The sequence below is a fragment of the Acanthaster planci genome, linkage group LG03 (assembly GCF_054643075.1).
Source record: "Acanthaster planci isolate LZ-2023a linkage group LG03, COTS_SCS, whole genome shotgun sequence".
In the NCBI taxonomy this organism is placed as follows: domain Eukaryota; kingdom Metazoa; phylum Echinodermata; class Asteroidea; order Valvatida; family Acanthasteridae; genus Acanthaster; species Acanthaster planci.
In genome coordinates, this window is record NC_141779.1 from 17,806,884 (window position 1) to 17,821,635 (window position 14,752).

At 40.2% G+C, this 14,752-nt stretch overlaps 1 protein-coding gene across 5 annotated transcripts in view; it reads right to left on the bottom strand.

Moving 5' to 3' along the window:
* Window positions 1–14,752, bottom strand: part of LOC110991126 (islet cell autoantigen 1-like) — a 44,909-nt gene that overhangs the window by 14,445 nt on the left and 15,712 nt on the right. For 4 of the 5 annotated variants that reach the window (XM_022256317.2, XM_022256315.2, XM_022256316.2 and 1 more), the window contains 2 exons: window positions 4,736–4,960; window positions 3,387–3,470 (listed from right to left, as the gene is read on the bottom strand). In XM_022256317.2, coding sequence (XP_022112009.2) covers window positions 3,387–3,470; window positions 4,736–4,960 — 309 coding nt within the window. The remainder of the gene's footprint in view (window positions 1–3,386; window positions 3,471–4,735; window positions 4,961–14,752) is intronic. The other variant, XM_022256318.2, reaches the window with a different exon arrangement.

Consider the following 14,752-nt stretch of genomic DNA (forward strand, 5'->3'; position numbering starts at 1 on the left):
TAGTATCGGTCTTGCAGCATCTGTACTCAGGTACAAGCACAGCAGCCTCATGGTTTTCTAATCTCAATCGAGATCATTCCAAAATGTTTCCTTAACTGAAATCATGCCAACATTATTTTCTTTGAAATAACATACACATCAACAAGTATTTCCAAAGAGTTCATGCTCAACAAATCAGTCAGTTCATACTATTTTGTTACTGTCTGAAGGACTGTTGTTTCTTCTGAGTTCTCTGTGGTGCTAATTACACCAATAACAGACAAGAAATTAGAAAAGCAGGCATCCCATGATAAAAGTCAATTACCCCCTGCCCTCCTACCCCAAGGCAAAATATATTAGCCATCCACTTCAGCATAACATCAAGGAAGAGAACAGTGCAACACGGTTGTTAATTATAAACAAAAAAAAAACCCTCCCATTGCCCTTTACAAATCATTATAGATGGAGAATCTTTCTGACCTGTTTACAGTAAAGCGACATCATTTTTGATCAACCTGGCAGTCACTGAATTAATGTTTCAATGGCTTTCCTGAATTAATCTACCACTGCCTACAGGAGACGCTTTTCAATGCAAAAGTGCACTTTAACATCAATAAACAGGACTTAATTTGGCGAGACAGTGTGTATATAGCTATGGGCCAACTTCTATTACACATCTTTAATGCACCTCCTGAGTCCATCCGGAATGAAAAACAACCAGAAATATTTGCTTGTACACATATGCGTGCATGATTCACAAACATGTTGCCCTTTTGGGATCTCAACAAAACCTTTGGCAAATTTCCCCTGTGGCGTCAATTCAGATTCGAAAGCCCTCTCAAATCTTGTAGGGAATTCCGGGTTAAACGAGTATTGTTTAATTTATGAACGTGCTTAAGCATTGGGAAAGTCACCAGGGCCAATGGCAAAGAGTAGTCAAAACTAAATGCAATTAAAAGTGGCTTCTTGACTTAAGTTTCACTCCTTGTTTGCTCTCAGAATGGATGTCAAAGGTATTTCAATCGTATCAACAGAGACTTGGAAATTGGAGGACAATTCACCTGCAACAAAACCAACCAACCAACCAACCAAGCAAACGAACGACTCCATAATTTTGATGGGGTCCTCCCCAGGTCGGCTAAACTCTGTGCAGTAACAAAAACTGTCTGTCACTCTCCAACTGGAACATTAAACCGTCATACCAAGAGATAAAAACTGGGTTCTGAGTGCAGCAAAGTTCTGAAAAGTTGGATATAAATACATGTATGACAGACGTCTGCTAGTTATCAAGGTTATCATTTAGTGTGTTCAGTTCACGACGTATTTGTTTCCTTAATGTTGCTACATATACATGTATACCTGGAGAACATCATTTTATGTAACTTACCTTTTTCAACTTGAAGAACTTTAAGACTAACACTTTAAGTGACAAATGTAAACCGCTTTTGGACAACAGACGGATTCAAAAGGCATGTAATAAGTGCGGTGCAGGTTACATGGAAAATGTAAACAATGAGTCAGTTGCGAGAGAAAGAGAAACTATAGATTACAAGCAGGATCTGTTTAAAATTAAAGTTCTTAGCAAATACCAGCAGAAAATCAGCCAAAAGCAAACAACTGCAAGGTATTCTAGCTGCAAACCTGAGTTTCCAGCAATATTAGGCCTAGGATTGGTTTTCTGTGAAATGTGGCTCAGCAATATCCTAACTTATCAGCAAGTTGATCATAACCAACGCTAGGCGGGCAACGGAAAAGCATAGGAACACGACTGAGAAGAGTTTAGTAAGCCACAAAAAACTTGTGCTTCCTGTTTCCCTACTTGTACCTACCCTACTTTTTGAGGGAACGGACATAAAGCTTTTTGGCGAAAAAGTATGCAAAATGCAAAAATGGAAAAAAGAAACAATATATTGTGGTTTGAACGTAGTGCAAAAATTTTAACAAACTTCTGTCTATATGCAACTTGTACCCTTTAAAGTACATTATCCGCTCCGAGCGGAACAAAAGTGGGCTCTTTTTTTTACTCACCCCATAGACGTGCAAATATATGCGTGTCCGACATGGAGCACACTGAGTACGCATAACTAATTTATTCCAGCATGCATGGTCTTTGTGTACACGCAGAACGCGTGCAAGAACCCGCTTGTAACCACCTGTCTTTCTTTCGCCATTTGGGGGTGCACTTCAGCTCGGGGCGGATTGTTCATTTCATTTGAAACGAATACCATCCAATTTCTCTTGCTTTTGTTAAATGTTTGACCAGTAAACACTTTATGTTAAATCACTATCAAAAAGTGAAAAATATCTGATCTACCCACCCTGTTTTCAGACACTATGCAATAGGAAGCTGAATAATTGGGAGGAGGGCCAAGCCGTGAACTGTTTAAGTAAACATACACATACAATGTAGGATAAAGATGCATGCAACAAGTTTGCCAGGATGAACAAAAATGTGTCAAACAGCAATGCGATGTTGCATGAATTTTGCGAAAGTTCCGGGGGAGTGAAGAAGAGAAAAATCTGTCAAACTACCGGCAGGGAAGTGCATCCATGTAGTGAAAGGGACAACTGAAGTGAAGGATGAAGTGAACGCTTCTGTGCCCTTCGTAACAACTTTGCACAAGCCTCCAGAGCCACATGGACAAATTTCTGCTTGTCAAAATACAATCACCACTCAAAAACAGCAACAGAAATGTGGTTTCTGCACAGAGAGAATATTTTGTAAGAGAGCCCTGTGCATTTGGCACCAGAGAAGCAGGCTGCAATTGATTAAAACTGCACGGTTATACTTTTAATCTGTGGCAGGAACTTAATCCGGTCTTGAGGGATGTGCAAAGGTACATGTAACGAGGCTCCAGAAGAGGAAACGGAGGTGCACGTGTTTGCCCAATGTCACAGTTGTCTGTCTGACTCCAAATAGTGATCTTGTACAGGTTTACATGTAAGTGTGCTTTCAAGTTCATCTCTCTGGAGTGAATCTTTAGGAGCAACCTGAGAGAGCGAACCTTTGGGTACAACCTAAAGAACTGTACACAGTCCAGGAGATACTCTGTACATTGAAATAATTTGCAGTTAGTCTATTAGTTGCGTTAGTCAGCTTTGTGTTGTGTTACAATAATGTAAGACAATGCTTAATGTGAGGCGTGGAGGGAGTTGGCTGGAAACTCTTCAGTGGTGCCCCAATGCTCAGCCTGACTACGGAAGATGTACAGGTACCGAGTACAGGTACCGAGTACAGGTACCGAGTATAGGTACAATAATGAACCCAGAGTTAGAGGGAGCAAATACTAAATGGATGAGTATGGTTCCCAGTGGATTTTGTCAAGTCTGCATGCATCATGCAATAACAAGGAAAGAATACGGAGGAGACCATCAAGAGCAAAACCAACAGAACATTCTGACGTTACATTTTCTAAGTCGTCCTCCCAATTTGGTACAATGTCCTTTGCGCCTGTCAATTGGGCCAGCTGCTTACTGGTCTCGGACAATTCCTGCATTGTGAAAACAAGACGTGAACAACACACAGGAGGAGAGAGGTCAGGGTCACACAAACACACCATGCAAATGAGTCCTACAGCAATCTCAGCTACGGTTGCTGCTGTTTCCAAATGAAACCAATACTAGTGATTCCCAATAGTGCGCCTCCAAGAGTTGGCAACGTGTTGGCCAATCACGATGTCCGAAATCTGTTGACCCAATGCACATTTGCAAAGGGTTGACAGACTTTCCGCATTGTGATTGGCCAACATCTTCCAAACTCTTGGAGGCACACTATTGTGAGTCACCCGTACTGATGTGCTGACTTAATCAGGAAATGCCCTACAACTTGCCCTGATTGAACCATGAACTTTGAACAATAGCACACAACAGGTAGGGTTCTTTTCTGAATACCCCCACAAATGGATAGAAACAATTTTTTGTCTGTGTCACAATGGGTACAAATATTACGTGACCTTACATCTACTAATCACTTTGAGAGGCATGAAGTTATGATGAAAGTACAAGAGTGTACTATCATTGTGGGTCTAAATTGGGAACTACACAAACATGTTCACTGTAGGAATCCAGTCCGGTGCAGTAGGGTCCATGCCTCATTCCTGACTTTTTTGTGGATCGACAAATTTCGCCTCTCAAAGATAGGCTTTGCTTACATATTTTTCCTAAAAACATGGTTCCGCAACCGCATGTCTTTAGATACTATTTAGCCAAAGAAGGAAGCTGTTGTCTTGATATAACTTCAGAAAGGCATTTCATGACCAAATTACAGTTAGCACACACGGTTTCATTCCTGGCAAACATAAACTTGATTTGTCAAATTAACCTACATGTCAAATATAGCTACATAGTCTATACATTTCAGTCTAAACACATTAACGCACAAAAAAACCAGTGAAGTCTTTGCAAATACAACAAAAGACAAATCTACACTTACACATAGAAACGAGAAAACTCAGTCAATCAAAATAAACAACACAGATATTTAAAGGCTCACAGCAAATCCTTAGGCATTTTGGGGTTTGTCTGCAAACTGGATTAACTCACTACAATAAACACCACACCACATTCAAAGTCACAAAAGTGCATCAGGGAGTGACATACAGGTTAAGTTCAACACAACTGCTTGAATAATTGTAATCTGTCTGTGTAAGAAACTTTGAACAGAAAGTGCTTTGGAATTGTCAGCCCTGTCGCAGGCTGTGAAACGTTCTAATTATTGTGAACCAAACATTTTTTTTTAACCTGAAAGCAACCATACCTTCAGCAGGTTGAATTCGTAATGTTGGTAACCACGGAAACCCTCTTGCACGGCGGACATCGTGCGGGATGTTTTCTCCCAGTAATGGAGCAGCGTGTTCTGGTAAGCGGCCAGTGTATGTGAGAAGAGATTGCACCGACTTGCTCCGAGGAGGTCGATCTTTTGGCAGACGTCATTCTTGAGTTTGTCAAATCTTTGCTTTGTGCTACGAACTTGGGCCTGAACCTGTCAAAAATACCAAAATGGGAAAACAAAAGTGTAAAAGTTGTTGCTTCTTTAAACCTTTAAGTCAGCAAAGGTGTTGCAGACTTTGTGCTCAAGATTCTATGGCAAGGAGTCAGGGCTTAAAATCAAATTTAAAGTGTAAACATAAAAAGGAAAATTGCATTACTCCAAACCTGCATGTATTTCCACAGAAGCAGAAATGGGGCAGATTTAGACGTACATCTAAACACTTGATTGATTCCTCGGGCAAGATGGCCATGTAACAGTTCAAAGATTGAAAAGTGACTTACATGCTTAAGCCACAATTTCCTGCTTAGGCCAAACAAAAAAATACCTGTGTTTCAAGTTACCCGACCGAACCTAGGAAGTAACACGGAACCTGTATCTTTTTATTCGACAAATCAACAAAATATAGAAACTGATGGTGCCTTGCCCCGAGCCTAATTTCATGTACGGTACATTGTCCTGTACATGGTATTGTTTAAATTTGTTTTTTTTTGCATGAGATTGTATTTCAACAACCAGCTGCTTTACTACTCAATCACAGTGCTGATATGTAATATTGACGTGCATATGTACAGTATTAATGTGACACTGACTTAATACCTGTTACTGATATATGTGCCAGCCCCCATACAGATCATCATCCTACCCTAACTTTCTGGGCTATAAAAATTTAGAGTAAAAACAAATTATTTTATCCAACCAACCACCCTAATTCATTTTTCAATGTAACAGGAAACACAACTAATTTTTTGTTTGGCCTCAAAGAAGCATTCTACCGTACACTAGGAATGTACCATAGTTTGGCACAAAACACCTTATAATTTACAATACCATATTATGTTTGAACCATGTAAATGATCATGGTTCTGCGATCAAAGTCCTGTCGGCAATGACAAACATAAGTGTTCATGTAAAGCCAGAATATAATGGATATATCTGAAAGACAAACATTGCATGTGCCATTAACTATTCACAAAACAAAAGCAGGGGCAAACTTGAATCCTTGGACTACACGGTACTCCATACACTGTAGAATGTACGCTGATTAATTAGAGCAGGAAAGGAATATTACTCATTGGATTTTTAAAAACATTTCCCTGAAACATACAACTCCTCAATTCCATATGTGTATATACATGTACGTACACGTACATGTATCCTTTGCATTGATATACCAGATCAATACAAATGATATCATCTGTACTTTGCCACTCCTGCTTACACAAAATGAGAAACACCCAAATCTTCCCCTTTTCCACTGTACACACAACCCCCATCATCATGCCACCGACCACGCCCGCCTCTTCACCACCTTTTAATTTTTAAGGACATGCACTAAAGTATAGCTAGTATACAAATGCTTAACTTAATCATTCAAGCCAGTGGTAACCGGGAGGTAGTTAGGGGAATTTTCATGGCAGAACAGTGGAGCCAGACACTGAGTCGACAGCAATCATCATCGGTTCCAACTGAAGACTCTTCAGGTAGAAAAAACACACACCCAGAAATGCGAGGGGGCATCATCTTCCTGTGCAGTGCTGAGCCTCAGTGATGCCGAACACAAAGTACATGCCAATATTGGGTTGAATCATGCAAATGCATGTTTGTTAACAATCCACCTGTTGATTATGTGCCAGAAACTTATTTGCTATGAAGACCGTGACTGGTAGCTTAAAATTGGTAGATGAACTTCACAGAGGCCGGCATGTTCTTGGTAATTTTCCAAGATCAGTAGTGCTGTTTTATATTTCAGGGACTTTAAGTAAATGGTACAATGTATTACAATTTGTCTGCCAGAGTCTCCCTTTAATTGCAGTGCTGTAGCTTCAGGGACCCAATCCTTTGGGGTTCTCCCATGCCTGACGTGAACATTGATTCTCCGTTGGAACTCAGACATGATCTATATGTACATCTTTGGGGGCAGAACTCTACGTTTTCTTTAACATTTGCTTGCACTTTTCAAGGGGCATCACACCTCAACTGACGCTATCATGGCCAAGCTGTGCCTTCAATCCTGCAAAAACCTCCATCACCTCTAAAGCCTGCTGATTGATTTTAAAAGATATAGGAAAGGATTGTGTCAATGGTTGTGGCAAGTGGCAGAACAAGAGGCAGCGGATGAACGTCTTGTTGGAAACTGGACATTTTCCAATCGCAGAATAGCATACATGTACATGTACATGTGTTTGTTCGAACAAATGTTTGTTCGAACAAATGTGCATGACACACTGCACATAATACACATGTACATGTATATGTAAAATGTACCGGTACATGTACAGGTACATGACCAGCCCTTGGTTTACATGTACATTCAAGTATACCAATATCGTCAGGGTTGTTTTTTGGGCAAAATCAACTCAGCTATGCGATGCCTACAACTTGGTGTCACCATTTTTTACCAAATCTACTGAAATCAGCCACATCACGACGATCTGTGTGAGGCAAAACTCAACAAACCGGATTTTTAATTTTCGCGAAGGGACCAATTTGTTTTCCATGATTTAATGTTTTGCAGTTTTCACGAAGAGAGGAACTTGACTCCGGAAATGTATACAAATGTAACAATTTTGCACATAGCATGCCCTATGGGCATTGTCTGTTTTCACAAACAGACAAACATGTTTGTTTACAAAATAAAATTTTTTGCTTGACTTCTACGCATATTATTTTGTAGTTTTGTGTCATTTGCGATCTTCTCTTTCATGCAGTAGCACTGGATAAGTCAAAGGCATACTAAACACTGGGGAAATAAGCGGTTGAAAAAGAGACCAACTTGAAATGTGATTTTCTTGAAACTTGGGTTTTACTTTCCGGTGAGACTTTCATCTCTTTGTGCAAACTGTGAGGATACTTTTTGTTTCCTGCACACTGGTGGGTCTATTATAAAGGATTCAGGCTTAATTGCAAAAATCCCCAAGGCATTAAGGTCAATCCTTATTATTTAATAGGGGTGATAATTAGATTCAACCTGTCCATCTGCATGATAAAAAGGAAAAGGCCACCATTATTTGATTGATTCTACCTTTTAATACTCCATAAATTTAATTTTGGGACAGGATAGTAATTTTTGGAAAGTAAAAGAGTAGAGTAGGGAAACTAGTAGTTCCTCCCAACTTGGAAAAACCTGTCATTTCAGTACACTGAGATCCCCCAAAGAACGGTGTGACATTTCCAAGATTAAGATCAATCCTATTAGAGTGTCTTATCCAGTTATTTGAAGTGTCAAATCCGCTATCCTTCCTTATGCTCCGACAAAAAAGTACATCTTCGTGTTGAATATCTGCAGAGTCCTTTCTTTTCTAATGCTACAGAAGGGGACACACAGAACTTGTTTGTGTACCGTTGACAGTGCACAGCATACAGTTTTTCCCTAATAGCAAAGATGTCCCTTAACCCCTTCACGCTGGGACATGTTAAGACACCCCGTAAAAATTGAGATCCTCAGCCCGCTTTTCAGCTATTATTCTCGGCCCACGCTCGAGCGAACACGATGAAAGGGGGCAGACCCTGGTTCTTGTGTATATGGTAATTGGTCTTTGTGTGTAGCCCAGAAATGAAAAGATCGAATTTGCATCATAATCACCAGCTTCACAATAGTCTCCACTTTGAAAAGAGGCAACGGGAATGTGGAAGCTTGAGTAGAGCCGCATGCCACCGAACAATCAGCTTTTTCACCGTGTAATTCAAAGCATGCAGAGCACGCTGGGCCACAAACCGAGAATTTGCCGTTTGGCAGGTGGCCTTCGTGGCCAAGCGAGGCTGGAATTCTTGGAGTCGGCTTTCGGAAAGAAATTCCCGTCGAGAAGGGGTTGAGATTGGCTTGACAAGCTTCATCCAGATTCACACTCACATGTAACACTCCCCCAGCTCAACTACAGTGTCAGCTCTTCTAAAGGCCAAAAGAATCATGTCCATGCGTTACACAATTCACACATGCCCTAAAATAACTTCAAATATACATGCAAATTTGCTGTACAGTCTGAACGAGTTGCACGAGAATGGGTGTTACGTGCACTCTGTTGGAAATCAGACTCGTTCGTTTTCCACTGTGCTATAGGTCTCCGAGCTTTCTGGATTCTGTAAAAACTTTGCGAGGGGTCAGCATCAGCTGAGACATCTTCTCCGACTGCTAAATAATTATTCATTTCCTGCCTTGATCCAATTTCTGATATTATTCTAATAGTTTCATCAGCTGGAGATGGGGGGGGGGAGTCCGATCACAAATTAAATTTTGTGGCCTTGTTGGTCTTGCACTTTTTATTAAGCCGCACAGGTGGATGGAATGGGATGGACAGGTCATTGTCCGGATGGGGGAGGGCGGTTGAGGCATGTCAAGATTCGTGAAGATAATGCTGTTGACAAGAAATCTTGGCTTATAGATTAAGGTGGGGAAACCTGAGGTTTAATGCACTTGCCTCAGCTGAAAAGATAAAAAAGAATGACTCTATGAGTAGAAATGGCTAAGGACAGAGGACTGAGAAAGTTATACTGATAACTTGATCAAAGCTAAAATGGCCAGTTCAGATTACTACTAGTATCTCTCCAGTAATGTGGAATATGGCACTTTGGCACTTACCAGCATACATGTACATATAGGAAGGAGATTTGTCAAAGACCATTAGGATAATGACAGTGGAGATTACTTTGCTTTCGCTCGTGATTTGGCTAAGACTAAGAAAACTCTGTGTAAATTGAACGCTGACTGTCCTAAATTACGTGACTGAAAATCCCCTATTCAAGACGGCAGAGGTAATACATTTACCACTCATGCAATGCTTGAACCTCTACACATAAATGAACAGGCACCTTGTTACAGAAAATTATAGGCAGACAAGGTACACATCATACAGGGTTCTAATAAAACCCAGAACAAACTCTTTCGACATTTATCAGGGAGGTGAATGGCCACTTAAACTTAAAACAACTAGCAAAAAGCTGACATGTAAAAAGTTCCCATACATTAGTACACAGCAGCTGCACAAGAAATGAAGTTGTATTCGGTTGAGATCCAAGGCTAATTAGAATGCAACAAATTTATCATTGTCATGGTAATGATTACAAGATTCAGTGGATAGGTTGTATTGTGAACAGGGTGTGGCAGGCAGTGAAAGTACAGAAATGCGTCACTTCACGCTTGCTAGCAGCAACGACAACACGTTCAATTTTTTAATGTATTATTACATGTACTTTAGTTTAAAGTCACTGTCGTGGAGAAATGCAGAAGAGCAAGCCTTTTAATTACTTGATCATTGCTTAGCTACCGGTAGCCTGATAGCGGTGGATTTCACAAGTCAGGCATACGTTTCCACTTTTCCCAAACAATGAAAAGAGAGGTTTTGTGGTTTTTCGTATCTGCCGGCCACCAGAGGCAATAGATCATTGAGTCCCTCAATTGTAATCCTCATTAATTAATAAGATGTATGACTATAAAGAAAAGAGAATTTGCGTATAAGAACATTTACACTAAGATCAGTGCACGTCATTGAAATCAGAATCCATGGAATGGTGTTCATCAGCAACACCTGATAAATTCTGTAATGTTGAATCATCAGTGAAACTAACAAAGGCTTATTGTTTGTGACAGTAACAGCAGAAGTTGTTGGTATAATATTATGAAAGGTGCCGGTTGCTGGAGCTCGCACATAATGTACCAAATGGATGCCGTGGGTGTGTTATTTTGGTACCGTTTAATTGATAAAAGCTGAAATTGAGGGTCAACGTCGAAACAAAAAAAAGCTAACAAGCTGAATTTTTACACCTCTGATTTGTATGTGATAAAAATGCACGGTCACCGGGTAGCATGTACCTGTACGGGTATGTGTTGGCTACAGGTGCATTGATGTGTACATGTACATGGGTTCTAGCTGTGCCTGCAAAGTAACTGGGTACGACGAGAAATATCATGTGTCTTTGGAAACCGCCATGTATACATACATACATTATACATGTATACATGCATTTCCCCTACACATAGAAATGCATGTAGCCACAGCCACATGTACATGTAATTTGGATATGGCCTTTGGCTCACATACAGTACAATATGTACATGTAGCTCAGATGCAGAGGTTTAATCAGGTGTCAACCATCTTGGACCACTTCCCTAGGGACAAGCTGATTTTAAGGAAGATAGATAGGGATTGCCAGACTACTGCAAATTTGTGCCTGGCTCGGCAATATTAGGCTTTCAGTTGCAAGATCTATTTCTAAACGAACAGGCTCGTTGCGCTTGGTTGGAAAGGTCATTCGAAAAGTTTCAGATTTAAGTGGTATCATAACGACTTTCAATTTCTACTTCCTAAACATTTGACTCAATCATCAAAGGTGTATAAAACAGAAATTAATACATGCATAAAGTGTGCAATCTAACATATTACATGTACAAATGACTGTTAAAAATCAATTGATAATCACCCAAACTCTAGCCCCCCCCAAAAAAAAAACCAATTAGAAAGAGAAAGATGATACACCTGTCAGCCAACTCGTTTTATTTTCAATGTAAGAAGAAACGCAACCTTTTTGTCAGGCCTAGTAACACACAAACCCTCATCTTTTTCTGAAAGGGCAAGATGTCAAATCACACCAGTGGACAAATGAATCTGGTGACTCATAACTGAATGTACATGCACATGTGTACAATTAATGGAAATGGTACTCCGGCATGTGCACACAATTTCATTTTCCCGCTTTCCACGATAACTACATGTTGTACATGCACGGCAGCCTGCTGGTTTTGTTTCCAAACAAATCCCTGTGTGTACATGTACGTCATTCTGAAATGGGAATAATGTATTTACCAATGGGCGGCCCCATTTACACTGCTATTCACCCACATTCAATAAAATTTGGCGTGGGGTTTAGTTTGCACAACCAACTCCCCCCCCCCGGGATCCTGTCAGACCTCATGTACTGTACATTACCTTCACTATTTTCACAAAAAACTCCCTTTACTCCAGTACTGCACTTGCAAAGTCGTGCATTATATAATGCAAATTACAAGGCTCAAGAATCCTTTTGTTTGAAACGGTCATTTCACAGACCCTATGTGTATAAACAAAAAAGTGATTTCTTTTTAACCTGACCAGTTGTTGGATGCATTGACCTGGAAACACATTTGACTCTCCTGTCTACTGTACATGTACATTGTACTGGTACATTTCAGTCGCAACTTGACACAAAAAAGGGGATCATAACAAGCCGTGGGCTGAGCATTTCCGCCATGCCTGTATTGGTTTCCCATTAAATGGTGTCTTCATGTGCATGTAACTCAAAACCAGCTAATACATCGGCTGTTGGGTCAGATGGGGCAGGTGATGTTAGTGTAGGGTACATTTCTGCTTTACATGTACATTGAGGCCTTTCATGGGTGATCGGCTTACGTGTACATAAGTAGTTCAATAGCCATTCCTCTATTCTTTTTTCTTCTTCACCGGCTTCTAAACACCTCATTCCCTTTCAAACTCTACAAAAACCAAAATCCACAGCTCAAACTAAGCACACCTTTTGTACATGCACGGTACCACAATTTTTGACCTTTGACCTAGTAGGGGGTACATGTATTTCCTTCTTCTGCGATACGTTTGAGTGAGCTTTTGTGCATTCGTTGTGACGATACTGAAATAACAAAGAAAGAACAGCCTCTGAGACACCAGCAAAGCATTACCTCTATTTCTTATCTTAACAGAGATAAACAAAATTACAAAAATAAAAACAATACCAGAAATATGACTTATGAAATATGTATTGGACCACGAATCATTCACCTCTAGCTCTTCCTTTGTCAGCACAGTACAACACATCTTGGACATATGTTACTAGATTTGGTTAACTTTCACTGTTCCATATTGACTTTTGTAAAAAAACAAAAAAACAAACAAAAAACAAACACCCCAACAAACCAAAAAAAACCCCCCAAAAAACAAACAAAAAAACAAACAAACAAACAAACAAACACCCCAATAATGCAACAAACAAACAAACAAACACCCCAACAAACACCCCCAACAAACAAACAAACACCCCAACAAACAAACAAACAAACAAACACCCCAACAAACAAACAAAAAAACAAACAATCCAACAAACACCCCAACAAACACCCCAACAACCTAACAAACAAACAGCCAACCAACCAAACAAACAGAAAGATAAAAAGCCAAAAATAAAAATCCCCAAGCAAATAAAAAAAAATTTCTGCACAGCCTATCGAGTGTCATGGGAGGTAGCCCCATGGATGTCCTCTGTAAAAAGTGCTCAAGTACTGTAATCAATTGACCTCGACCGATCAACAACTTCATCTGCATCTTCTCTGCCCAATTATATGTTCAACCAGCAGTAACCCAAGCTCAGATGGTTCAGCCATGTAAAGGCCCCATGCTCTTAACCCTTCTTGACCCCTCTCCTGGGGGGGAAAAGAGAAGCCTGGAGTGTTGAGAAGGAAGGGGTGGGGGTGGGGGGTGGATCCCCTCAGAGGGACAAGCCTCTGAGTTGAGCCCTGTAATTAGCTGAGATGATGCCTCTTGGATGGGGGTCACTGCAGTAGACTGTCTCGTAGATGGACAGATGATGAAAGCTGAGACCTGGTGGGGTTTTAGACAGGTTTCAGAGGGAAGTTACGTCTTCAAAAGGGGTATATGCCAGTACATTCAAGAAGAAGTGGATAATATTCTATAGAAATGGTTTGTACAGTACAGTGTACGGTGCTGGTAATCATAAATACATGTACATAGTACATTTCCACATTGTTTAGCAAAGTTCAGTGGTCACTATCACCCCATTGCTACTGTACCATACAATTGAAAGGTGTATAAAGTGAAAAAAATGAGCAGTTCAGTAGTACTACCAGTATTACTGAATATGAATCCTCTGCTATTCAGTTTACCTGATAAATCACTGATACATGTATGCACTTGCAGTTACATAATGTACAAGTACTGATTTGATGACATTATAAATCCGGACAGGGTACTGTACATGCAGTGTAGCAGTTTCATTTGATATGAATTATTCCTACAGAAAACCTAATTACCGGTATGTGGATACTCAGTCAATTGCATATAAGGACCGGTACGTGTACACATATAAAGTGCAATGTTTCAAAAAAAATTGTGTCTACAATAAGAAACTAGATCAATTGACAAACAAGTAAAAAGCCTCAAGTACAGGGTGAGTGGTTATTTCAATAATGAAAGCAAAATTAGGGGGGAGAGGACTCTGTGGTCAGTGGGGTTGGGGACAGATATCAGGTAACATCTCAGGAAATTACCTTTCCGAATGCAGGTACATTTGTGTTTCAAAAATGCTTTAAATTTAAACATTTTGTTTAAACCCAATACCCGGACTCTAACACACACCGGTAATTGTAAAAGGAATAAACATTAATGCCAGATGATACATTAACACGAACAAAAAGGGTAAGCTGAGAAGCAGCAACCTTCAACCTCCTCCCCCCATGGTTTCTTATCTACATGTATCCCTTAATATACCGGTATCTGTGGATTACAGACTACCTGTGCATTGTAATCCGACTGGATGCCGTTATCAATTTGGGTCGCTGACTTAGCCTACATTCACGTCTTATTCCCAAGCAATAGTCGCATCGGACTTCTTCGAGCAGGGTAATCCGACCGTACTCATTAGGAAAATACAGAATTCTTCTAAGGCTGGTAAAAAGGTGGTCAATTTTGCCTTTCTTTGCTACTTCTGAAAAAGAGGATTATTATCTAATATTTCTGAAATGCATGCTATGCTGCAGTGCACACTGCCTTTCCCTACCCTTGCCGA